Genomic DNA, 24531 nt, shown 5'->3' with positions numbered 1-24531 from the left:
ACTGTAGTCTGTAGCTAGCGATCAGAGGAAAAGAATCGGAGCTGTTCCTGCCCGGGTTGACACGCAAGTTTGCGATGCACGCGAGCAGAATGTACATAACCACGTCGCAGATAAGCCACGCCGCACGCGCAATTGCACGGTGCGATCAACTATTGTAGAATTATATTACGTATATACATACTCTTCCTACAACGATTCGTTGATGCAATATTTTCTTGACGAGATGACACGTTTTGTGAGATTTATTCACACGCTGGCATAAGCCTGCTATATTCACCGGGAGTCCGTTGTCCATCGATGAGTTTCAGCCGTTCATGCCTTCAGGACTTCGAATAGTGATTGCACTCCGTATTATGCAGGACAAGGACTGCAGGTGAAGCCCTTCCGGAAGTGGAAGTGGAAGTCGAAGTCGAACACCGGAACCGTACCCCAAAGTCTCAAGGAGTGTCCAACCACGTCGAAATCGAACTTGGCCGGAACGATTTCACTGAAGTCACGCACAGATAGCACTGCTATTTGGATCGGGTATAATAGTTTTAATGGATTGGATTTTTTAAAGTTGTTTAGATTGGTTATTAATAGGCCGATTCTAGTTTGGTTTAGATTTCTCCTAAGAAGAAATAGTTTAGGAGTGGTTTAGAGTGGGTTGTATTATTTTGATTCACAAAATAATTTAAGAATCCGATTCTTGATGTGGGCCCACATATAAGTCCAACTGTGCATGAAGTAGCTAATTATTAAACTAAATCGTCTCCAACAAATTTCAATCAATTTCGTTAAAATTTTTAAGTGTGAAAGAGAAGTTGTAGTTCAAGGGTCCGACTCTTGACATGGGACCCACATATATATATCCAATTATACTATTTTGCACAAAATAGCGGACACTTAAACTGAGTCATCTCCAACAAATTTCAATCAATTTTGCTAAAATTTTAAAGTGTGAACGCGAGGTTTTAATTCTAGTATCCGGCTCTTGACGTGGGACCCACACGTATGTTTAGCCATACTATTGTACACAAAATAGTGGACAGTCAAATTGAGCTATCTCCAACAAATTTTGATGAATTTTGCTAAAATTTTAAGGTGTGAACGTGAGATTTTAATTCTAGGGTCCGGCTCTTAATGCAGGACCCAAATGTATGTTTAGCCATACTATTTAGCATAAAGTAGCGGGCACTCAAACTCTGTCATCTTCAACAAATTTCGATCAATTTCAGTGTGAACACGACGTTTTAGTTTTAGAGTCCGGCTCTTGATGTAGGACCTACATGTCGGACTCATATTTATTTCAAATATATACGAGTTTTTTTTATGAACCATAGTTTTTTTTATAACAAACTCATGAGTTCTACGTGGATTGGTTTGGATTTAGATAATACAAATATAGCTGAGTTTGCTGTGGATTGGTGTGGGTCAGAGTAATCCAACTAGCAGGGCACAGAGCAAACGTGTCAGCGCCAGGAGATGCACAACGACACGTTTCCTCTTAAATAATGCAGTACGCACCTAGATCGGCTGTGGGGAGTCCCTCGCCGTCGTACTTGGGCACCGCGAGGACGGTCCAGTCCTGGACGGCGAGACGACGACACACTGCCCCGGCGGGAGACAACAGCGCCCGGCGCGGGCTCCTCGTCGAAGCCGGAGAATGGCGTACCCGGGCGGGGGCGAGTAGTTCCTTCCTGAGGTACAGAACTGACTCGCCGCCAGGGCGCCAGGAGCCCAGGATGAACCGACGAGAGCGGCATCTTGCTCTCCCAGCAGACGAGCGCGCGGATGCCGACGGGGGTGTCGTAGAGCGAGAGCGTGGAGCCGTTCCCACTTCCCAGACCCCAGAGGACGCGGGTGCGTCTACATACCGCAGAATACGACAAAGTCTGCATTATCGTCTAAAAAGGTTACGGGGAGCAGCCCATTACTGGTACAATTGCCACTTATTTGAAAAATAAACTAGCCAGGCCCGCATACAAAAAGATTAATCTAAAGTAATAATGAAAAAATATTGTCTTCTACTATACTCAAAACAACATCATAACGATGTATTGAATCAAATTCAAAAGCTACATTAAATCGGTGGCACAGTAGCTCATAATCTGAGAACGCGCCAATCCCAAACATTTTGATATAGAGGTACAAATAACTTTTTTACTTAGGAATTCACTAACTTTTGGGTGCTAGTAGATATAGCTGACGGATTGGTTTACATTGATTATTAGTTTTGTAGGGACAAAGGATAAAATTAGCAATGAACGAATAATTCAATCATAATTTATGAGTTTATGAAGTAAAAGCAGTGCAAAAAGTAGTAGGCTACCACATGTGAATGCGGTATACAAAGGTTAGTTATTGGTTTTATATACAAGAAATAATTAAATATATTTTATACTTTCAAATAATGGGAAAAACCTAATTTTTTAATAATGGAACTCACTCGATAGGACCGTAGCATCACCAATGTGCACAAGTCCCACCTGAATAGTACGTGGGTCCATCATGGATCCCACTGAACAGTTTGTGGATCCCACATGAACAATACATGGATCTCACCCCGAAGCCAGCCACTTTAGTATATCTAATAGATTACAAAATTACAGCCTACCATGCGCTATGTTCCTACTGTTCAGAGGCCAGGAACGGCCCTTTATGGCCACCTGCTGCGTGCCTTGCCTTACGGTCGTCGCGAGTCGATCTGCATGCGAAACCGGCAACGGGAGGCCTGGGCCGCTCGCTCCAACTCGCGCTCCTGCTGCCCGGGTGGGGGGTGTCCGGGTGTATCTGTCGCGTCTGGAAGTCTCCGGAGTCCTAGCTCCCTCGCTCTCGTTCCCCACTCGGCGGCAGTCGGCACCAACCAACCAGCACAGCCCACAGCCCAAACCCCTCCTGATTCCCTCGAGATCTCCCTGATCCGCGCACGCAGCCAGGATCCCACCTTCCACTACCGCCGGCGTCCCCCGCCCGCCATGCCGCCTCCAGCGCCCACGTACACCAGGTACGAGACGCGCCGGCGCGACCCGGACCCCCGCAAGGCGGCTCTCCTCGTGATCGACGTGCAGGGCCACTTCGCCTCGCTCGCCGCTCCGATCATGCCGGCGATCGCCTCCACCGTCGCGCTCTGCCGCAGCGCGGGGATGCCCGTCGTGCACACCCGCCACGTCGACCGAGACGACGTCCCGCGCAGCCGCCCGCTCCGCGAGTGGTGGCCCGGGGACCGCATCGACGCCGGCACGCCGGCGGCCGAGCTGCTCCCGGGCGCCGGGCGCGCCGAGGGGGACCTCGTGGTGGAGAAGAGCACGTACAGCGCCTTCGCCGGCACGGGGCTGGAGGAGGCGCTGCGGCGGGCGGGCGCCGAGGAGGTGGTCGTGTGTGGCGTGATGACCAACCTGTGCTGCGAGACCACCGCGCGGGACGCGTTCGTGAGGGGGTTCCGCGTGTTCTTCTCCGCCGACGCCACCGCCACGGCCAGCCGGGACCTGCACGAGGCCACGCTCGCCAACATGGCCTACGGCTTCGCCTACATCGTCGACTGCATGCGGTTCGAGGCGGCGCTGGGGAAGGTGGCCAAGTGAGGTGATCCGGGTGCTCTCCGCGCCTTTATCTGTGTCAGTTGAACTGCATGCGCTTCTGCATCGCGTTCGTGTGCGTGCCCAATGCATCCTAGTGATTGGGTCCCTTGTGTGTATGCTTTTTGAACACCAAGTCTTCGTTGGATCGGCCAACATTATGTACTTGTTCAGATTATGCTATCTGTGTTTCCTCCTTTCTGCAGATCCGATTATGCAGTGCTTGTTACTTGTTCACTGTTCAGATATCTCTTTGCAACCCAAAAAAAAACTTGTTCAGAACTCTGATATTGTGCTATTATCTGCCCAAATAATGTAAAAGGTATGTGGAGAATGATGTGCGGACTACCTGTGTGTTCTTTTCCTATCAGTTTTGTTGCGTTGAATGCTGATTTGATTAAGAAAGCTGTACTTAGAGGTGAAATTTGGCGCCGCGTCATGACGTATTTGCTGGGCACAGTGGCACACCGCACACGCACAACAGCAGCTCATGTCCGCACCGGCCCAACAAACCTTTAGCAAGGCCCATGACCCATAGCACATCATGTGGTTTATCTCTTGTGAACAGCCCAGGTTTGGCCCTTCTTACAAATGTCACTAAAGTGGAGTTTATCTCATTGGTCTTATGCGTGTGCAACCATGTCGTTTGGCCCTTACAAAATCTATACCTATTATTAGTGTCTCTGCCACACTTTTTTCGTCCGTCGTCCTATTTTGCAAAAAAGCCCCTGAAATTTTTAGAAATCAATCAGCAGTCCATATTCTAAAGAGAAAGGGGTTCAGGTGATAAAATGAGAGAAGAGAGGGGGTTAAACGGCAAAAAGATTCTCCTTTCTTAGCAAAGGGCGAGGGGCGAGGGTGCGGGCGGCAGTCGGAGCGGGTGCCCCGTTGGCTACCGCTGCCCCTGCGCGCGGCGAGGGCGAGGGCAAGGGGCGACCTCCTACCACCTGCTCACCCGTGCCACCTCCTCCCAACGCCTTGCGCTCCCGTGCTCCACGCCGCCGCCCGCGCCTCGAACCCGCCTCCCAGGTCGCTGCTGCCCCGTGTCCTGGTCGCGCGCCTGGCCGCCACCGCCCAACGCCGCTGCCAACCTCCGCCTGGAGCTTGGGCTCCTCGTCATCACCCAGATCTCGTGCTCCTCTGCCCGCCACCGCCAATCCCCATGATGAATCGAGGAGGAGATTGATGAGGAGGCAGCGGCCGCAGGGCCAGGCTCAAGAGGAAGGCGGGCGACAAGGACTCTGGTGCAAAGACGGCGGCGGCGGCGGCATTGCCTGGAGGAAAGAGGGCGGCGGTCGGCGAGAGCGCTGGTACGACCACGACCGGGGAACTCTGCCGGGCCTCTCTTGATGCTGCGGAGGAAGTCAAGGCCCCAACAGAAGCGGAGGAGCCCGACGATCCGAGCAAACCCAAGTGCCACAAGTTCCTTTGAGATCTCCAGGAAATGGTGCGCTGTCACAAGCCCCAAACTCAAACCCTTGCTTGTTTCGTGTTCTCGTAAAATTTCGCTGTCAGTACTAGGTGTCAATGTGGTTTGTGGTAGCATGCAGAGTGCAGCAACGATTTCTCTTGTAAGAACACAGTTCCGAGATTATAGCTGAACATTTAGGACAGCTTTCTTGACATTACTAAGCATCAGTTCTTGTGGCATAATGGATGATTTTAGAGTAGAGTAATAGGAAATACAGGAAAGCAAACGCACAAAGGAAACAGAGTGCTCCCTGGTTTGGCCTTTGAAGGGCACAAGAAGAGCAACCTACGATTGCACGATCTGAATTCTGAAGGATCGCATTACAGACATACAAATGCGCAACTTAGGAACATGTGAATCTAAACTACCATACGAGGAATTTTAGACAATTCACAGGAACTATTTTGACCTTCAATATCATCTCCCAGCTAACTCAGATGTCTTCCGTGTGCGCAGACGAAGGCCAAGCTTATTTGTTCTGACCCATCTGCTGTATGGTTATTGGAGCTGCAAGCAAATGAACATAGATCAGAACCATACACGGTAGCCCAAAGATGAGACCCCAAAATTAAAATTATGGCTTAATGGCACAATGCACCAGTGGTGTTAGTAGCATTCTTGCCGATGGGGGAAAGAAACAATTAGAAATTAAAAGCTTCATGTTCAAGTCAAGTGCCAAAACAGCAGGCTACTGTCTGTTACAATGAACATTTTGTGATACTTCCCTCAAAACTATTTCAGGTGTGTGCTTGCTATACCTGGCCGGACCTTCAAAGTGCAAGAATGATTTAGCAGCAGACTAATATAATGTGCAGAAAATTCTTTCAGATCACATTGAAACCACGGTTGCACGGTCTCTTTTTCTTGAACGAGGGTTGCACGATCTCGAGATCGCATTTCAGGCAGGCATACAAATGCACTTTGTATCAGAAACACATGAAAATTATACTGACGAACATGGAAATCTGAGATGCTTACTTCAAATTTAAAATAGTTTTGTGTTTGCGAGTATTTTTTTTCTTTACAATTCTTGAGCAGGTAATGCACTACCTTACCTGAAATTCAAGGGCACAGATCAAAAGATGTAGCATGAGGAACGCACCTGATGTGCAGAAATACTAAATTGGGTTTGCGTAGGCAAATCATTTAAGACCATCATCCAATCTGTCTTCTTTTTCTTTCTTTCTTTCTTTTTTTTGAAATGGTGATCATCCAATCTTTTAATCTGGCAGCTTTAATAAATGACCATCCTTGTGCATATGGTAGGCTGTTATCTAGCATCTACCATGAAATCTGCTTTACAGCCATACTAGCAATGTTATAGCCTTAAATATCTCCAGTTGACAGTTGCTGCATTGTGCTGGCTCTTCTGCATTAAGCTATTCTATTCTGTTACAGTCTATATATAACATCTCGGTGAAGTATGTTCAAGTAGAGCCGTGGAGTTCTTGCCGTGTGTGGCATTTCTGCTTAAATTGCACAATCAGATAGCTGGGGCGACTCATTCTTTGGGTAATGGTGAAAATATCAAGCAAACAATATGACTGATAGGAGTACTGTTTAAATGTGATGTGATATATTTTCGCTCTTGGACGTTAGAATTGATGCGTGGTAACCAACTTCTTAAACTTAGAAAATGTTGGATATAGTTGTTATGGGGAACCGAAAAGAAAAAAAGGATACGGCAGTATTTGTGTTGGTATAAAATGTCATTAGTTTGGAAAACACAATAGATTTTTTACCGTAGCAACGCACGGGCATTTTGCTAGTATTACTAAAATAGAGTTTATCCCTTGTTATCTGCAAGGACTATATCTCAACACTGGTCCAGTGCGTGTGCATGCAGCCATCTGGTTTTGTAGCCTGATGCACTGCATCGACGCCGCGCAAAGCAAAGAGCTGATTACAGTCATAGATACAGCTTCCAAAATATTTTGAGCTCGGCCGTGTCACTCCACCTACATTGCGTCGTGAGTCGTGACCGATCACATTGCGTGCACATACCCAAAAAAAAAAAATCAAACTCATGGTCAACAGCAAGTAAGACACGTATACAAAGGTGACATGGACATGGTGTTCTCGTGCCACTGGACCACTGGTTGTCGGGGCTCCCAAACCACAGCAACTCGGCTGTCACTCCCCGGTAACTTGAGGTCGTTGTCACGGTGCCATCGTGTGACGGCCTAATAGAGAGATCGATGTCACACAGTGCAATACAGAATCTGGGGGTTTGGGTTTGAGGAGTGTTTAAAATTCATGTCACATCGAACATTTGAAGGAGGAGGAGGATCAAACATAAGCTAATTATAAAACTAATTACACAGATGGAGACTAATTCCCGAGATGAATCTATTAAGCCTAATTAATCCATCATTAGCACATGTTTAATGTAGCACCACATTGTCAAATCATGGACTAATTAGGCTTAATAGATTCTTCTTCTGTGCAATTGATTTTATAATTAATCTATATTTAATACTTCTAACTAGTATCTAAACCTTCGATAGGAATTTTAGGAACTCCTTAAAATCAAATCGGGGCTAAATGCAAATGCAAGGATGTACTCTACTGCGCTGGTAGTGTAGCTACGACGAGCCTACGAGGTAGACCTTGTCCTAATAGTGGTAACAAATTGACTGCTCCCATAATCAGACAACACGCACCTGTCACATGGGCTAGTGCGACTTGGGTTGGCGTGGAGCCGTGGATACATGGAAACAGGGCGCGCAAACCCACTTTGCGCGAATCAACTTTTTACTCCCGGTTTGTTCGTTCTTGCATTGGGAAAATGACGTTAACGCCTGCCTAACCTTCCTGGCCGGCCGACCACCGTCATTGTGCACCCTCCAACTGGATCGCAGGTCAATTCACACACGGAGATATATGGGGAGAAGCAGCGAGCTAGCCACCAGCCAGCCATCACTTTGAGCTGCCGCTAGGGCTCGCCAGCGCGCTGCCGCGGAGGTCCTCCCCCCTTGAGCACTGCCATCACGCAGCCGCGCCTCCGGCATTTCGACCACCCACGCCGCTGTCGCCGAGCTTCCACCTCCGCCGAGCCCCTCAACCGCTAGTCCTGCCTGCACGCTGCACCGGTTGGTGACGCCGTCGCCGAGCCCCGGTACGAATCCTCCACTGCGCTTCGCCGAAAGCTCCTACGCGGCTACGCCACCATCGCCGAGCTCCGCCTGCGCGGCCCCAAGCGCGCGAATGCTTACCGCTACAAGCCTACAACCAACCAGGCGATCCAGGTAATCCTCAGTCCTCGCGCAGCACCCGTTCACCGACTTCTCTGTTGAGATGGCCCTCGATTTTAAAGCCGCGGCCGGATTGTTCCTTTTTTTTTTTGCAAGAATTCTATTCAACGAGTAGCGCCATGCTTGATCAGTCCCTACAAGAGATTAGCAACATATGTGCAGTTGATCAAGGAAATGTCGTTGCACTTGTTGAGGTTCAAATCGGTTTCAGTTGTGACGTTTTAGAGCAGGAATTTTCTCAGATGTCTAACTGTTCTGCGCTAGCACAATCATTTCGTTTGCCACTACAATATGACATGCGCACTAATTTAGTACTCCTGTGATAGTATCTCCAGATTCGATCTTTTATCTCTCATCTTTTATGTACTAATTTTGCTATTAATCAGATCTTGAATGTATGATCTCCCATTTCTTATGTAATTTCGCGAGTAGCTCCTAAATGGATATACCCGTTTCAGGAATTGTTTGGTTCTATATTTCTGTCTGTACCTATAGTGCGAATCGGATGGGTGGGAACATTTCTATGCTCACTCCATAAAACTTTCGTGCGCTACCAGTATCCGCATCCTGCATTCCTGCATATGGATCATATCTACTCCTACGGTCGATTGATAAAGCAATGGAACTAATTGGAACATTACTTGCAGCTGATCATGAGCTGATTCTATTGTGCCTGGTTACAAATATTGCTTCCAATGTGGTTTCGTTTGTTAGTTCCAAAAACAATTCGGTGGATTTTGATTTTGTAGCTAACTCTGCCTCGATGCTTAGTTTGAATGTGTTTCTCAGAGGTGCCTTCAGCAATATTCGAGGCTGTTGGAAGAAATTTTGAAGGCACCTTTCTTAAATCACAACTATACGTGTGCGTGCAAGCGATCAAGGAAATGCACTTGAGGTTGAAATTGTTTTTATGTTCGACCATTGATTTGTTTTTTTTTTAAGAAGTCTAACTGATCTAAGCGAGGACACTTATTTCAGTTGCTCACACTAAGCTTTCAATTTGTCACAGTGCAATTTAACGGCTCTTGCCTTTTCGTTATGCAGCTTCAAGCTAAGAGGAACTATTCACGGTCAAAGTCCAATGGATCCTGGGCAGCAGAGCTCCTCGTCGTCGACACCCTTCAGCGAAGAAGAGACGCAGCTGTTCTACAGCATCAGAGGAAGCATGGACGAGACTTTCCGGCTCGCCAACGCGCTCGGCAAGGTGGGACTCTGGGAGGAAATATCCAGGTACGTACGCGTTCCATTCTAACAATGGCAATCGCTGCTGCGTTCATCATGGTTTACGTCCCTCTTGTGTTCTGCTCTCAATCCCCCTTCTCAGGAGATTCGAAGCGTTCGGGCATCGGTGGAGCCCCCAGCAGGAGCTGGAGGCCAGGTTCGGCCAGTACAAGCCCAAGAGGCCGAGGAAGAAGCGCAAGCGCGCGGCGCAGGCGGATGGGCAGGAGCTGCAGGCCCAAGGCAGCAGCAGCGCGCCGCATCCGCCGGATGGGCGGGAGCAGCAGGCCCTGGAGCGGCTCGCGTGCAGCCGGAGAGTGGAGGAGGCGAGGAAGAGGCTTCTTGACGAGATCGACCTGAACGCGTTTTTCTCCGAGGAGAATAGCTGCAAGGGTGCCGTGATCTCGCTGAAGCTTGGGCGATCAGAGAGTGAGCTTGGAGCGTGACGTTGCAGGTGCAGGATGTACATCTCGGAGTAATGCGTTTGATCAATCTGTGCTGCAGCATTGTTCACTTTTGTAGCTAGCCATCTTGGTCGTTTAGCATTACTAGTAGTGCTCAATGTAGGCATGCAAGTTCTCCAGAATGAACACGGAGATGCTATTCAACGCTGAAACCGTCCCGTTTTTGGCATACTATCATGTCCGTAACTGTTCCTGGCAGCAGTGCCTCAGACTGCCGGCTGCTGCGCCTGGCAGTTACAAGCCGCTGACATCCCGCCACTACGCCCAATCCCATTGACGCACGAACTGCCAACTAAACTTCAGTCGCTAAATCGGTTGGCATTTTTTAATGTAGGAGCGCTCAATGCAAGACAATGACAAAACCAAATTGCATTCTCTTACAATCTGAATTCAGAACCTGGTCACGTGATAGAATCCTAGAAATCCTATAAAACCCCACGTACATAGTAGTATAAACAACTGCTCTGACACGCAGTTAGTAGGAATCAAAAGTTTGGATGTGAGCCAGATAACCAAGAAGGTACCTCCAATCACCCACTGTGGTTAGCAAATTCATTTCCTAACTGCCCCCGCTACGGCAACTTAAAAATGAAAAACATTTACTGCCAACCCCCTCGCCTCCACTTTATCCCCACCCCCACACGTCCTCCTCTGCTTTTAAGGCATGTTTGGTTCGTGCCAGGTTTACCGCGCCAAATATTGGTTACGATTAAATCATGGGCGATGCCAAAACCGGGGCACAGTAATGTTTGGATTGTGACCTTACTGGTAGTTGTCAAATATTGTATATAATGTAAGCATGACATGTGGGGTTCACATGTCTTGAATTTTTTTACCTCTAAATGTAGTCAACTAAGATTTTGTTTTGTAGATTTAATTGTAATAAGTATTAATACGCAAACATATTGTGAATTAGATTTACCGTTTAGGAGATATTATCGATCAAAGCCTATTAATCCTTGTTTTTGGGTATTCGTGCAGCTAATAAGCTGCTGCCACATAGCTCTTGGAGCTTCCGTTGGCTGCCAAATTGTTGGCGAGCGATTTGGCCGCCTGTGTTTTTGCGCGCGTTGGTTCTGTGGTGCAACTAGGAGGAAGTTGGCAGCTTTTATCAAAAAAAAAAAAGGAGGAAGTTGGCAGCCAATGATCGGCAGGCAACCAAACCCAGGCCAAATTTTGAGGGCGCGCCAATTTTTTGGAAGGGTCACAATTGGTAACCAACCAAACGTGCCCTTAAAACCGCCCTTCCCTCCCCCATTTCACCACTCCGGTCAAACGCGCAGAGGCAGAGCACATCGCCACACGCCGCGCTTGCCCGTAGAAACGACCATGGCTGTGGCTACGGCCATGGCGGTGCTCATGCTCGCGCTGGCCACGGCGCCGGACTCGGCCACCGGAGTGTCCCCGAGGAGCCCGCGGCCGGAGGCGGACCTCGTGACCGGGCTGCCCGGACAGCCGGCCGTCGGGTTCAGGCATTACGCCGGCTACGTCGACGTCGGCTCGGGCGGCGGCGGCAGCGGCAAGGCGCTCTTCTACTGGTTCTTCGAGGCTGAGCGCGAGCCGGAGAAGAAGCCGCTCTTGCTCTGGCTCAACGGAGGTACGCACGACTTGAGCCTCTGGCCTCTGGGGTTGTTTCTTCCCTAGCTCTGTAGATCCCGTGATTGTTGCCCATCTCTGATTCTTCCATTTGCTTCTCATTTCACAAACGAAAGGCAGTGACATTTCAATGAAACGTTTGTTTGTTTGCAAATATAGTTGCATCTCTAGGCAGTGACATAGGAATATGATTCCTCAAAAAACGTGATAGTAATATAGGATAAACAGAAACCGTCACATATAGCGGTAGATGACACGAATCCAAGTAAAAACTGTAGGATCAGTGATGTTCTCGCATTCATGTTTGTTCTTTCCACCAACGAAAAATGCGTCGGCAAGTCGGAAAGCACAGGCCGTGGCCCCCCGTGTGGTGGTCACCGTGCTGCACCGGAAGAACGATGCTTTCCGGCAGCAAAAGCTCCCCAAAGCAAAGCACCAGGATCCACAGGGGGAGAGGACGAGAGGAGCCGAGAGCATGCGTTCGGATCTCGGGGCAGGCTGCAGAGAGCAAAGCCTTCCCTCCCGGCGCAGGAGAAAAGACGCTGCGAAAGAGCAAAAGAAGGCTCGACGCCGCCGTACGAGCGGTAAGCAGGGCCCTGCGCCCTGGTCCTGGAAGAGAGAAAGCTTCGCTGTTCCGGCCGGCCGGCGACCACGGAGGGACATTGCGAGTGCGATGCAGTTTCTCGCCCCCGCACCTGCGCTGCAGCAGCACTGGCGACACTGTTAAGCCATCAGGCGACCAGATATTGTTCTCTCTCTTTCGACTTGTCCTTTAGCATTCCTTCACATGGCTGTAGCTCTAGGGGGGCCAATGGGGCACCACCACCACCAAAGGACGGCACAGTAAAGATAAAAAGAGGGATTATGAGCCGTAATCCTAGATTATATTATATGATTTAAAGTTGATACTAATGCACGTGAGCATGTGTTCGTCTGAAACCAAACTAGAGAATCCAAGTCTTTTGTCATGACGCTTCACGCGTATCATTCAGTCTCAGACTCTGTCAGTCAGTCAGAGTTATTACTTGCTATATCTCCTGACTTCAGTGATAATCTTCTTATCTGCAGTTGATAATTTGTTATAGTCCGAAAAGAAAGGGTAGTAGGCATTACTGATTGCACGGAAGTACGAGTCTTTGACGCTTTGACCGCCAGGGAAGGGCAGAGCGGCCTTTCTGATTGGCAAATCAGCTGTCTCGTCGCCCCGCTCTCCGCTCTGTCCTCACCTTTGCATTTCTTTTCTCCTGCAAGGCCAAGGCCTCGGTATAGACAGTGCCCAAAAAGCCTACGCATCTAGCCTGTAAACAATTCCCATAGGCGCCTCTGAGAACTGCAGTAGCAACCAATGGAGGAACGGATAAGGACACATAAGGCTGCCCTTGTGGCGAAACACTCGATCGCTACGAATGCACTGTAGCAAGCGCGTGATCGGACGATGATTTTCCGTTCTGACTGATGCCTGTGATGGTCTGAAGAACGCGACGTGCCATTGCAGGGCCTGGATGCTCCTCTGTTGCCTACGGCGCCGCCCAGGAGCTGGGCCCGTTCCTGGTCAGGAGCTACGGCGCTAACCTCACCCGCAACGCCTACGCGTGGAACAAAGGCAAGCAAGCAACATCAAAGCACAGTTTTAAGTTTTCTGCTGCTCATTTGAATTCTGAATTTTGGATGAATCTTGTGTGACTGGGTCCTTTCGATTGCAATGGTTTCTCAGCCGTGAACCTGCTGTTCCTGGAGGCGCCGGTGGGGGTCGGGTTCTCCTACACGAACCGGACGGCGGACCTGCGGCGGCTCGGCGACCGCGTGACGGCGCAGGACTCGTACAGCTTCCTCCTCAACTGGCTCGACAAGTTCCCCGAGTTCAAGACCCGGGACTTCTACATCGCCGGGGAGAGCTACGCCGGTAAATCAGACGGCCCAAAACCTCAGTTTTTTTCTTAAGCTGCATCATAATCTGCGATAAAAAGAAAAAACAGTGACACGCCTCTGCATCGCGCTTTTTTCAGGGCATTATGTTCCCCAGCTCGCGGAGCTCATCTACGACGGGAGGAAAGGGGCGAGCAGGGAAAGAGCCATCAACATCAAAGGTTTCATGGTAAGCTTTGCCTAAGGCCTGAGCTCCCCTTACGAGGAAACTTGACAGCAAAGCTGGGGCCCCTTAAGCCTGCAATCATGCCATTAGGATTACTACTAAGCAGCCTTAGCTCAGCAAATCGGCCATCAGTTAGTATTCTAGAAAGATAAAGCGGAGACGGAAAGGAAAAGAGAGAGAGAAGTGAATCAGTGCTGCTGCGCTGTAGTAAAAGTAGATGGCAGACATAAGCGTGCATGCGGATATACCCCGCCCTGGGAGCTTTACCGCTTTAGTTTTAATAATCCTCCAATAACCAGCATGGTAAAAAAAAAAGCGTGGTTCGTGACAAACCCTTTTGCGCCTGCTCTGGCAGTAATAATTTCACGCATGCTCCCTAGAACTCTAGTAAAAAAATAAAAGTAATTTCATGCGTGCATTGTTCGCCGCTCTGTCGGAAAAGCAAAACCATTTCTGCTGCTGACGGGGCGATGGTGTGGCAGATCGGGAACGCGGTGCTGAACGACGCGACGGACCAGCTGGGCATGGTGGAGTACGCTTGGAGCCACGCCATCATCTCCGACGAGCTCTACTCGGCGGTGCGCCGCGAGTGCGACTCCTTCAAGGAGGAGGCCGACGGCGGGCGGCCCGGCAAGGGCTGCTCCCCGGCGCTCCGCGCCTTCCTGGGCGCCTACGACGACATCGACATCTACAGCATCTACACGCCGACGTGCCTGCTGCCAGCCGCCGCCGCCAAGCCCCGGCGCCCGGCGAGTCTCGTCGCCGCGCCGCGCCTCCTCTCCAAGCATGTACGCTGCTCTCTCTCCCCACTGTCCTTGAACACGACAGGGCACAAGTTAAGATGTGACTGGCTGATTGGTTTTCTCTCGTCTGCCTGGCTGCCCGTGACGTTGGGGCACCTGCAGGATGCGTGGCACAGGCTGAAGCGTGTGCCGGCGGGATACGACCCGTGCACGGAGGCGTACGTGACCAAGTACTTCAACCGCGGGGACGTGCAGCGCGCGCTGCACGCCAACCGGACAGGCCTGCCCTACCCGTACTCGCCCTGCAGGTCCGCACGCCCGGCTTCCGCAGTCACTGTTCTTCCCTCTCTGCATATGCTGCCAGCCTACGGCCGGCCCTTCCAGCGCGCGTGCACTGTTTACCTTGTCGTCCACGGTCCACCAATTACTCATCCACCAGCCGCCATGAATACGTTTATCAGCAGCAGTGCAGCACCGGCCAGTTCCTTCTCAGATCTGGCGCGGTTGCAACTTGCACGCGCATTGACTCCTCTGCTTTGCACCGGCTGTAGCGTATTTTTCGTCTCCTGCGAAGCTGCTGCACGGTTTCAGCATCCGCTCTGACGGAACGTAACGGTTGTTTATTGCGTGCCTGTGCTGCAGTGAGGTGATAAGGAAATGGAACGACTCGCCGGCCACCATACTGCCCATCCTCAAGAAGCTCATGGCCGCCGGGCTGCGCGTCTGGGTCTACAGGTACATGACTTCGAGCATTTCCTTTTTCTGCCATACTACTGACGGTGAGCCATGTCACTGATGAACTGAAAACCCCGCGATGGCATGGCATGGCACGTTTTGCAGCGGCGACACGGACGGGCGGGTGCCGGTGACGTCGACGCGGTACAGCATCAACGCCATGGGGCTGCGGCCGCGGGAGAGGCTGAGGGCGAACGCGTCCGCCGCCGCGGCCGACGCGGTGGCGCAGTGGGGCGGGTGGCGGGCGTGGTACTACCGGCAGCAGGTGGCCGGGTGGGCGGTGGAGTACGAAGAGGGTCTCACGCTGGTGACGGTGCGCGGCGCGGGCCACCAGGTGCCGCTCTTCGCGCCGGCCCGCTCGCTCGCCATGCTCTACCACTTCCTCCGGGGCCAGGACCTCCCGGCCGCGCGCACCCGCTAGCCGCCGGGGAGCGAGCTCTCCGGCCCACTCGCTGCGCCAGCTGCTGAAGTAGCAGGAGTAGATCGTTTTGCTTAGCTACGAAGCTTGAGCTTGAATGGGTTATGTGTTGCGTGACTGTATTCCCCTGCAAATCTTCAACGGGAAGGCAGATGTAAACGTTCCATGGAATCCCCTCCTAGCTCCAATATGCAACAAGGCGACAAAGTAGCCATCTTGATCTTTGATCGAATCTTGCTGCAAGCAGGCTGTATACCAAGCCCTCACTGAGAGAAGGGGCAGGGAATACGTCTTGTACGTGTCAGCTGTAGTTACACGTCTTGGCCGCCTCTGCCGATTTTCTAGGCAGGCGGCTCGCGGCATGTTTCTCTGATCAATTATAAACACAGAAAACAGCCACTCTCCCAGAGCAGCATCTGAAGCACAGAACCAAGAATTGTGCGCCAACCTATCAACAAATACTCTCCTTTGAAGGGTGTTAAAATTGGGTAGTTTAACCACAAGGTACATATGTTTCGTCATCCCTATAACGGAGTGGAAAATTGCCCAATGGAAAACTGGTGAAAAATAGATATAAGCTATCCATTCAGAATCTTTGGCTGCGTGACACACATCAAACAAGCACCAGATTCCAGTCAAAAGCATTTGAGGCTAAAAAAGAAAAAAAAAAAAGATGTCCAAACTGTTGTAGAACAACAAAGAAGAAGGCAGTAATGTAAGCCCTGGTGCTCAAAATAACAATCAGAAATAACAGGTTTAAAATGTAACATGCTTCCTATTAGAGTTCATGATTCATCTTTTATGTTAGACCGGTGCAAACTTCATTAAAATCTCCAGCTCACACGACCATCCATCTGGAACTCAAGGCATAGATCATTGGTTGAATTGAACAACAAGTTGGGCGCTTCTGCAATAACATCGTGGAGTCGATGCGTTTTAGTTCAACTATTCTGTCTGCCAAATAGCATGTAGCATATTTGAAGGGTATCAACTATCAACAAATACTCTAATTACAAGGGAGTTAAATTAAGTAGTTTAACCTCAAGCTACAGATGTTTCTTCATCCGCAGAACAGAGCATGGAAAACTTCCAATTAGAAAACTGAAACACAAACAGCAAGCAGCGCACTCAAGGTACCAGAATCCAAAACTGGTGTTAGAGGCTAAAACAGAAAAAGAAATATCGTTCAGACTATGGTATGGGCTCCAAATTCCAAACTGTCGTACAAGAACATAAATGTAAGCCCTGGAGCTCAAACTAAAATCAGCAATGACAGATTTAAATGTAATATCCTATCGATGTTCATGATTCATCATTTATGTCATACCGATCGATGAAAAGTCCATGAAAGTCTCCAGCTCAAGGAACCAAAATCAAGAGCACATCATCCATCTGGAACTCTAGGCATAAATCAACGGTCAATTCGAACATCTAGTTGGGTGCTCAGATATTCCTGAACTGCAAGAGCATCATGGAGTTGATGTGTCTTATTTCAGCTGTTTTACCTGACAAGCAGCACATAGTCTGTCCCATACTCAAAGATAAAGGCAAACAAGAAGGTAAGACGTTAGTGATATAAGTAGATAGTAGTTTCAGATTTTTAAAGGATTCAGTGTCTATATACCACAAATCCACATGTACACAAGCCAAACGATTAGGGAGCTGATAATAGTTGCAATGAGACTAGGGAAAAGAAAGGAAGCTTAAAATGCACGCCGCAGGCGTCATCTATGAAGCCATACATGAGTCAAAGGATGCTCCTTAAAAGAGCTCTTAGATATATCCTTGGGCCTTATATGGAATTATTGGATCTGATCTAAGTATCTAAGCCCTAAATAGAACAAATACTGCTGCCAGCATCTCAGACTGTCCCATATGCAGTATTACACTATTTCTAGTCTTGGATCCTAGAAAGCTCCAATTGAGCCCAAAACTGGCACAACCTGTCGATCTGCTAGGCTAGTGTCAATGGGAGTTTCATAGAGGGTTTCATGAGCATTAATTTCCATGCCACATCACCAATTTTGCTGACTTGGCAAGGTATTTATGAGGAGAGAGAATGAGGAGTTTCATCATATGTGAGAGAAGTTTCATCCCAATGACACTCAACAGGCACAGTTACCTAATTCTCAATCTTGGTAACTGTGCACTGAGACTGGCCTTATACTAATTCAGGCATTGTACTCAGGAGTACAAACATGCGTTAGCTCAATTTTCAGTTTATCAAAATATTATATTATTTTAACGATTTGGTCTGTATAGCAGGACTACCCTCAGTTTCATGTGCCATATTGACACATCATAAAGACTATACAAAAATATTCATACATAATAGATCCGGTTAAAAGGTTGACTACTAATATATGTCAAGGTCTCTTCCAGTTTCTAGTATAGAAAATTGAGTATCCGGTTGTTCCCCCAGGCCCCAGAAGAAATGAAACGAAAGCCTCACTCAGTTATAGATAGAAAACGGTATTTGAAGTCAGCCCCTCACTATCAAGTGCCATGCACCAAACAAGTGGAAGAAAAAACTATGAAGTACAGAAGAATGACTCGGTACTGATGAATTAACTCGACATAGCAGTACCACCATTGCGCTGTGTTGCAACAAGCCCCCATCTAGATCTAGTTGATCAAATCTACTGCAAGCTGGCAGTGTAGCAAGTGCTGACACAGAACAGGGCAAGGAACACGTTTTGCTGTAGTTACACGGTCTGAGGGCTGCCTCTGACGATTTCTACTCAAGCAGCTCACTGCATTTTTTTTCTGAAAATAAACACAGAAAACCACCACTCACCAAAGCAGCATCTTCAACCCAGAACTGCCAACTATCAGCAATATTCTTCTTTGAAGACTGTTGAATTGGGTAGTTAACCAAAAGATACAAATGTCTCATCATCCACAGAACAGTGTGGAAAACTGCCCCAACAGAAGATCGAAGCAACACAAACAAGCGATGCACTCAATTTTTGGGTTGCGTGATGAATGTCAAAACAAAGTACAGATTCAGAAATCAAAGCATTAGAGGCTAAAAAAGGAAAAGATTGTTCAGACTAGGTGCTCAGGAACAACAAAGCAGCAAGCAGTAATGTAGGCCCTGGCGCTCAAAACAGAATCAGAAATGGCAGATTTAAAATGTACTATGCTTCCTATCAGTGGTCAGGATTCAGCTTTTATGTTATATTGACCGCTGAAAACTCCCATTAAAATCTCCAGCTCACAAGACCAGAATCAAGCACACATCATCCATCTGGAACTCTAGGCATAAATCATCAATCGAATTGAACATCTAGTTGGGTGCTCAGATATTCCTGCAATAACATCATGGAGTTGATGTGTTTTAGTTCAACTGTTCTATCTGCCAAACAGCACTTAGTCCTTACAAAAAGGTAAAAGCAAACAAGAAGGCAAGACATTAATGATATTAAAAGATAGTAATTTCAGATTTTTAAAGGATGTGGTGTTCATGTATTATGAATCCAAATGTACACATGTCAACTGATAAGGGAGCTCATAGTAGTTGTAATGAGAAGACTAAGCAAAAGAAAGGTAACTTAAAATGCAGGCTGCTATGAAGACATACATGAGCTAAAGGATGCTCTTTAAAAGAGCTCTTAGAAATGTCCTTGAGTCTTGCTATGAACATCAGGATTAGATGGAACTATTGGACACGATCTAAGCCCTAAATGAAACAAATATTGCTGTCAGTACCTCAGATTGTTCGTTCAGTGATATGCAGTTTTATCAGTGCAAGGTCCTAGGAACAAGGAGGCCCTACTAAGCCTAAAACTGCCAAAACCTGTAATAGTCTGTTACACTAATACAGGCATTGTAGGCAACAGGGAAACTATACTCAAAGTACACACATGCATTAGCTCCATTCCAGTTTATCAAAATATTGGATGACTTTAACCATTTGGTCGATATAACAGCACTACGCTCAGCTTCATGTGTCATACTGGCATATCACAAGGACAGCACAGAAATATTCGTACATAGGAGATTCAGTTTAAAGGTTGACTACTATTATATGTCGGGGTCACTTCCAGTTTCTAACATAGAAAATTGAGTATCCAGTTGTGCTACCAGAAGAAATTAAATGAGAGGCTCACTCAGTTATAGATAGAAAACTGTATTTGAACTCAGCCCCTCAAAAAAAAAACTATCAAGTGACATGCACCAAACAAGTGGAAGAAAAACTCTAGAGGATGACAGAGTACTGATGAATTATAGAACTTACTTGAAATACTAACATCGCATAATGCTCAAAGTCAAAACACAACTAGAAACACCAGGGAATGTGCAATGATAATCATGAAATGGTACTCCAAATCAGGGCCAGTACAAAATGCAACCCAATGTTGCGAGGTTGTGATTACTGATTTTTATCCTTTATAAACAGAACTGATTGAATCCAGACAAACACTTTAAGCCTTTAACAATGCATCTATCATCAGTTTTCCACAGATGAAGGCTAAAACCACGTAGCATTCGTTATCAGCAACAGATTAATCCAAGTAGCAAAACAACAGTGTAGCTACTGGATAAGCCCAAGCAGCCAGGAAATTAAGTTATTCACCTCATGTATGAATGAAACCTTAAATCCAACAGGACAGCTAAAGGAAACGCAAAAAGGATTGCACCTTGTGACAATCCATCACGCCGATGATGGCTCCTCCGCTCCCTTATTCTCCCCATTTCCGCCTCCACCGAGGTTCGGCGGATCACCGCCAACAGCATCAGACACAAGCGAGACAGGGCGGTGCTCGATGACCTCGTCGATGAGCCCCCAATCGTGCGCCTCCTCCGGGTCCATGAACATGTCCCGCTCCATGCACTGCTCGATGCGGTCGATGGCCTGTCCCGTGTGCTTTGCGTAGATCTTGTTGAGCCGGTCCCGCACCTTGAGGATCTCCTTGGCGTGGATGGCGATGTCGGAGGCCTGCCCCGACGCGCCGCCGGAGGGCTGGTGGATCATGACCCGCGCGTTCGGCAGCGCCCGCCTCTCCCCGCGCGCCCCCGCGGCGAGGAGGAGCGAGGCCATGGAGGCCGCCTGGCCGATGCAGAGCGTGGTGACGGGGGAGCGGATGTACTGCATGGTGTCGTAGATGGCGAGGCCCGCGGTGACGACCCCGCCGGGGGAATTGATGTAGAGGTGGACGGGCTTGGCGGGGTTCTCGGACTCGAGGAAGAGCAACTGCGCGACGACGAGCGAGGCCGTGTCGTCGGAGATGGGGCCGTGGATGCAGACGATGCGCTCCTTGAGCAGGCGGGAGAAGATGTCGTAGGCGCGCTCCCCGCGGGAGGTGTGCTCGATCACCATGGGCACCAGCCCGTACTCGCGGCGCGGGGTGTAGCCCGACGCCGCCGCAGGCGGCGCGTGCGGGGAGGAGGAGGAGGAGAAGGCCCGCGGGGCGACGGCGGCGAGGCGGCGCAGCATGGCGGCGGCGGCGCTAGGGTTTAGGGGATTGGGTTTGGGCGCGGCGGTGACCAGGCGAGGCCGGGACGGGAAGGTAGGGGGTAGAGTCAGACGAGTGGGGCCAGGGGGGCGCATGGTGGGGTAGGGTGGGATCCAAAAGGAGCCATGGTGGGGAGCGGGGGGAGGACAAGGTGAGAGTGAGACGGTGGAGGATCAAATCTTGTGGGCACTATTCACATAACCGCAACCGCAAGGTAGGGGGACAGAATGACCGGAATGAGGGAGGTGGGTGAGGCTGTCATTGGTTTGGGTTTTTTCGTGGGCTGGGCCTTTTCGGTTCCCTCGCTAGAGAGGTTGGGCCCATAGGAGAAGATTGGGCCCTTTGGGAAAAGAGATTGGGCCTCTCTCGGTCGCTTCGAGCGAGGTTGGTTGGTCCAGTCGGATCTGGGCCGGCCAAACTTGTTGGACGAGGCATGTGAACAGTGAACAAGTGATAAATGATCTTCAATCAAATAGTTTTTGCCGAATAAATTGTTGATATATATGGCATTAAAAAGATGAGGCAGAGATGAAAGAGGGTTTCCATATACAATTCTACATCGATCATGACATGACATTCATGGTGTGATGAGTGCTCACTAACGCTGAAGTTAGATGTCCATATCACGATGTGTGCTCAAAAACCTTGCCACATCAGTCAAAATCGCTATGATGTGGGTGAATACAGTGTATCGCGACACTTTCAAAAGTTGAGAGTTGTGGTCTTGGCGGCTCCCAAGTTGAGGGATACAGAACTAGTAGACCCACCGTGTTTGGCTAGTTACCATAACTTTTGCCGTACTTCAATTAAGGTGTGGCTAGCAATTTATTAACCATGCCTTATGTAAGGTATTGTAATAAAGTGTATTGCATATGGGATAGAGTTTGCTAAGTGTGGCGTGAACCAAACACCTTAGGCAAATATATTTCTCAGCTCCATAGGCTCAAGGATGTCTGCGCACACTTGTAATGTGTTTGCTAACAAGTGGCCAATATGGTTCTCTCCTTGAGGAAAAAGGGCCTTTGTACTGCTGCACAGCAACGGGCCAATGCCCACTGCTGCAAATGTAGCAGCACGATGAAAGTGGGCACTGGGCAGGCGCATCTCTGCCCGATTGCCATTTTATGGAAGAGAACGCTTTACATTTTTCTAGCAGTTTCAGTGACGTCTTTTAAGCTAATGAACGAGAACGATCGTCCAATCAATTCATCAAACGGATGAACATAGCCGTCCGCCTTAACTAGTCGGCTCTCGCCTGTTAATTTTTCCGGTGTTTGTGTTCGCGCTACGTCGCCGGTGCTAGTAGTGTAGTACAGCGTGCAATAGTGATCAGCACATATCGCCTCGTTTCATGACCGGATTTGGACACGGACACGTCCGTGAAAGGAGAAAAGAACTTCCTGACGACATGTACACATGCTCAGAGCTTTAATAAGAAGAAACCTGACACAGTATATTCCTTACGGATGCGAAAGTGAGGGTTTGAACTCAACCGTATGAGTATGACAGCAGCGTGCTAGCATCCAGTTCACCGAGACTGTGAGCCGGTCATGTTCACACGTGTGTTTTCATGCACGCTGCACGGCCTTATCTGTCGCGCTAGCCCCTTTTCCTTTCCGGAAACAGCCTTATCTGTCTCGATGCATATGCTTAACCATACGTCCACATACACTCCCTTCGAAAAGTCCGCTTCGTTTAAGCACGTTTCGATCTTTTTCTCCAAAGGCTACGTACACTGCACAGAGCTAGCCTACAGCCAGACCTACGGCAAAAAGCGAGTTATATATAAGCAGGATTTTGCATGGGGATGACGCTGCGGTGGTCGGCACACAGTGGCGCCTGAGCAAGGGAGCACAGACCGAGCTCCGACCACATAATCTGGCAATTTCCCGTACCCCGGTCCCATCGGCAAAGCGGAAAGGCTCATCTTGCAGTCTGGCACGAGCGCAATTCCACCGGGCCTGTGGTCCTTTCGATATGGCACGCATGTAGTGGCTTGCTATTTTAAGTTGACACATCGAGCTCCCCGCTGGTCATGATCAGCCGCCTGTCCTCCTCGTGGCAAATTGCATTGCCCCGCGTAAATGCAGAACAGAGACGTGATTGGCCAGTACTAACACAGCATGAACACTGCAAACCGTGGATCCGAACACGCCCGGGGATCTGTACACTTGCGTAAATAGGCAGTAACAGGCAGTGTTTGTATTTTGATCGATTTCTGCCGCCGGGGGTCAGGCCAGGTGCTTCTGACCACCTAACATCCCCTGCGTCCGTGCAATTTCCACGACAAGACGAGTACGAATTTCTTTGAGTAAGACTCAAGCCATGTCCGATTCAAACAGCTGACATATATAATCGAGTGTCGGAATATTTGAGCTAGATCTATTTATTTCATTTAATCTCAAGACCCACGATTAATGCTAGGTGGTTAAATTGGTTAATCATAAATAGGTTAAGGAGTACCTTAACCTGGACTATCTGTCCACTAATTGAGAAGTTGAGGAAGAGAGAAAGGATGCCACGCAGGCTCACTCGCCGTGCCGCAGCGCGGCGCGGTGATGTGTGGGCTGAATTTGGTCCGGTTTTGCAGTTTTTAATCACGAGTTGATAGCTAATAACTGATGCTATGTCACCAATGACTAGTAACGGCTGGAGGTTACTAGTAACTGATGGCTGGTTAATGGTTATCAACCGTGTCCAAGTTCGTTGAATTATGTCTATAAAAAGATGCTCATACTTTGAGGGGGTGTTTGGATTCTGGAGCTAAAGTTTAGTCCGTGTCACATCGAATATTCGGAGGCTAATTAGAAGAACTAAATATGAGTTAATTATAAAACTAATTACACAAATGGAGGCTAAACGACGAGATGAATCTATTAAGGCTAATTAATCCATCACTAGCAAATGGTTACTGTAGCAACACATTGTCAAATCATGGACTAATTAGGCTTAATAGATTCGTCTCGCCGTTTAGCGTGCAATTGGTTTTGTAAATAGTCTATGTTTAATACTCATAATTAGTAGCTAAACATTCGATGTGACAGGAACTAAAGCCTGAGGATCCAAACACCCCCTGATTAACGCACACAGATAAACCACTCTCTCTTCCCTTTTTGTTGTTGCCCGCTGCTACTTTCGCATCTCCGTCACAAGCCTCTGCGCGCACAAAGCTTGCGAGGGAGCGCATCTTCTGCGCGACTGCTCGCTGCGAACGACTATGTCCTACTACTTCCCGAAGGCCGTCCGAGGGACTACGCTGCACTAAATCATCACTGCATCGACTTTGATCGACTATATCGAACAGCTCGAACTGAAGTTTCAGGAAAGCACAATGTCTGATACTTCCAGTTCTAGGAACGGCACACCCATTGCCTCCGACAATGGTCCTACCCCTGAGTACACTCTAAACCTTTTCTGGTTCTTTTGTTCCATTCTGTTCATGATTAAATTATGTTAAACATAAATACTTGCACATGTTCTGAACCCTTCACAATAATCATGATTTACTTAATAATATTCGGAAT

At 48.7% G+C, this 24531-nt stretch overlaps 3 protein-coding genes across 3 annotated transcripts; 2 read left to right on the top strand and 1 right to left on the bottom strand.

The window, feature by feature from the left end:
• The first annotated feature begins 2684 nt into the window (after nt 1–2684).
• LOC117865490 (nicotinamidase 2) lies at nt 2685–3885 on the top strand. The gene has a single exon (XM_034749706.1). It carries the CDS (start codon nt 2691–2693, stop codon nt 3561–3563), a length of 873 nt encoding a protein of 290 aa, XP_034605597.1. The 5' UTR covers nt 2685–2690; the 3' UTR covers nt 3564–3885.
• A 7350-nt stretch (nt 3886–11235) lies between these two features.
• LOC117864106 (serine carboxypeptidase-like 35) lies at nt 11236–15773 on the top strand. The gene is made up of 8 exons (XM_034748119.2): nt 11236–11561; nt 13056–13163; nt 13275–13463; nt 13567–13655; nt 14135–14440; nt 14558–14703; nt 15038–15130; nt 15236–15773. Exons 1-8 carry the CDS (start codon nt 11294–11296, stop codon nt 15549–15551), a joined length of 1515 nt encoding a protein of 504 aa, XP_034604010.1. The 5' UTR covers nt 11236–11293; the 3' UTR covers nt 15552–15773.
• Nucleotides 15774–18505: 2732 nt separating this feature from the next.
• LOC117864107 (uncharacterized) lies at nt 18506–21156 on the bottom strand. The gene is made up of 2 exons (XM_034748120.2): nt 20192–21156; nt 18506–18859 (listed from the first exon to the last, which is right to left on the bottom strand). Exon 1 carries the CDS (start codon nt 21100–21102, stop codon nt 20206–20208), a length of 897 nt encoding a protein of 298 aa, XP_034604011.1. The 5' UTR covers nt 21103–21156; the 3' UTR covers nt 18506–18859; nt 20192–20205.
• Between the last annotated feature and the right edge of the window lie 3375 nt (nt 21157–24531).

This window comes from Setaria viridis, chromosome 7 (genome assembly GCF_005286985.2).
Source record: "Setaria viridis chromosome 7, Setaria_viridis_v4.0, whole genome shotgun sequence".
Taxonomy (NCBI): Eukaryota; Viridiplantae; Streptophyta; class Magnoliopsida; order Poales; family Poaceae; genus Setaria; species Setaria viridis.
This window is presented reverse-complemented; position numbering and strand designations above follow the sequence as displayed.

Excerpts from the sequence above, each read along its gene's own strand:
- LOC117865490 (XM_034749706.1), top strand. The coding sequence starts at position 2,691 with ATGCGAAACCGGCAACGGGAGGCCTGGGCCGCTCGCTCCAACTCGCGC.
- LOC117864106 (XM_034748119.2), top strand. The coding sequence starts at position 11,294 with ATGGCTGTGGCTACGGCCATGGCGGTGCTCATGCTCGCGCTGGCCACG. Across the intron at positions 13,464-13,566 it reads CGCCGGGGAGAGCTACGCCG|GGCATTATGTTCCCCAGCTC; the intron begins GTAAATCAGACG and ends CGCTTTTTTCAG. Across the intron at positions 15,131-15,235 it reads CTGCGCGTCTGGGTCTACAG|CGGCGACACGGACGGGCGGG; the intron begins GTACATGACTTC and ends CACGTTTTGCAG.
- LOC117864107 (XM_034748120.2), bottom strand. The coding sequence starts at position 21,102 with ATGCGCCCCCCTGGCCCCACTCGTCTGACTCTACCCCCTACCTTCCCG.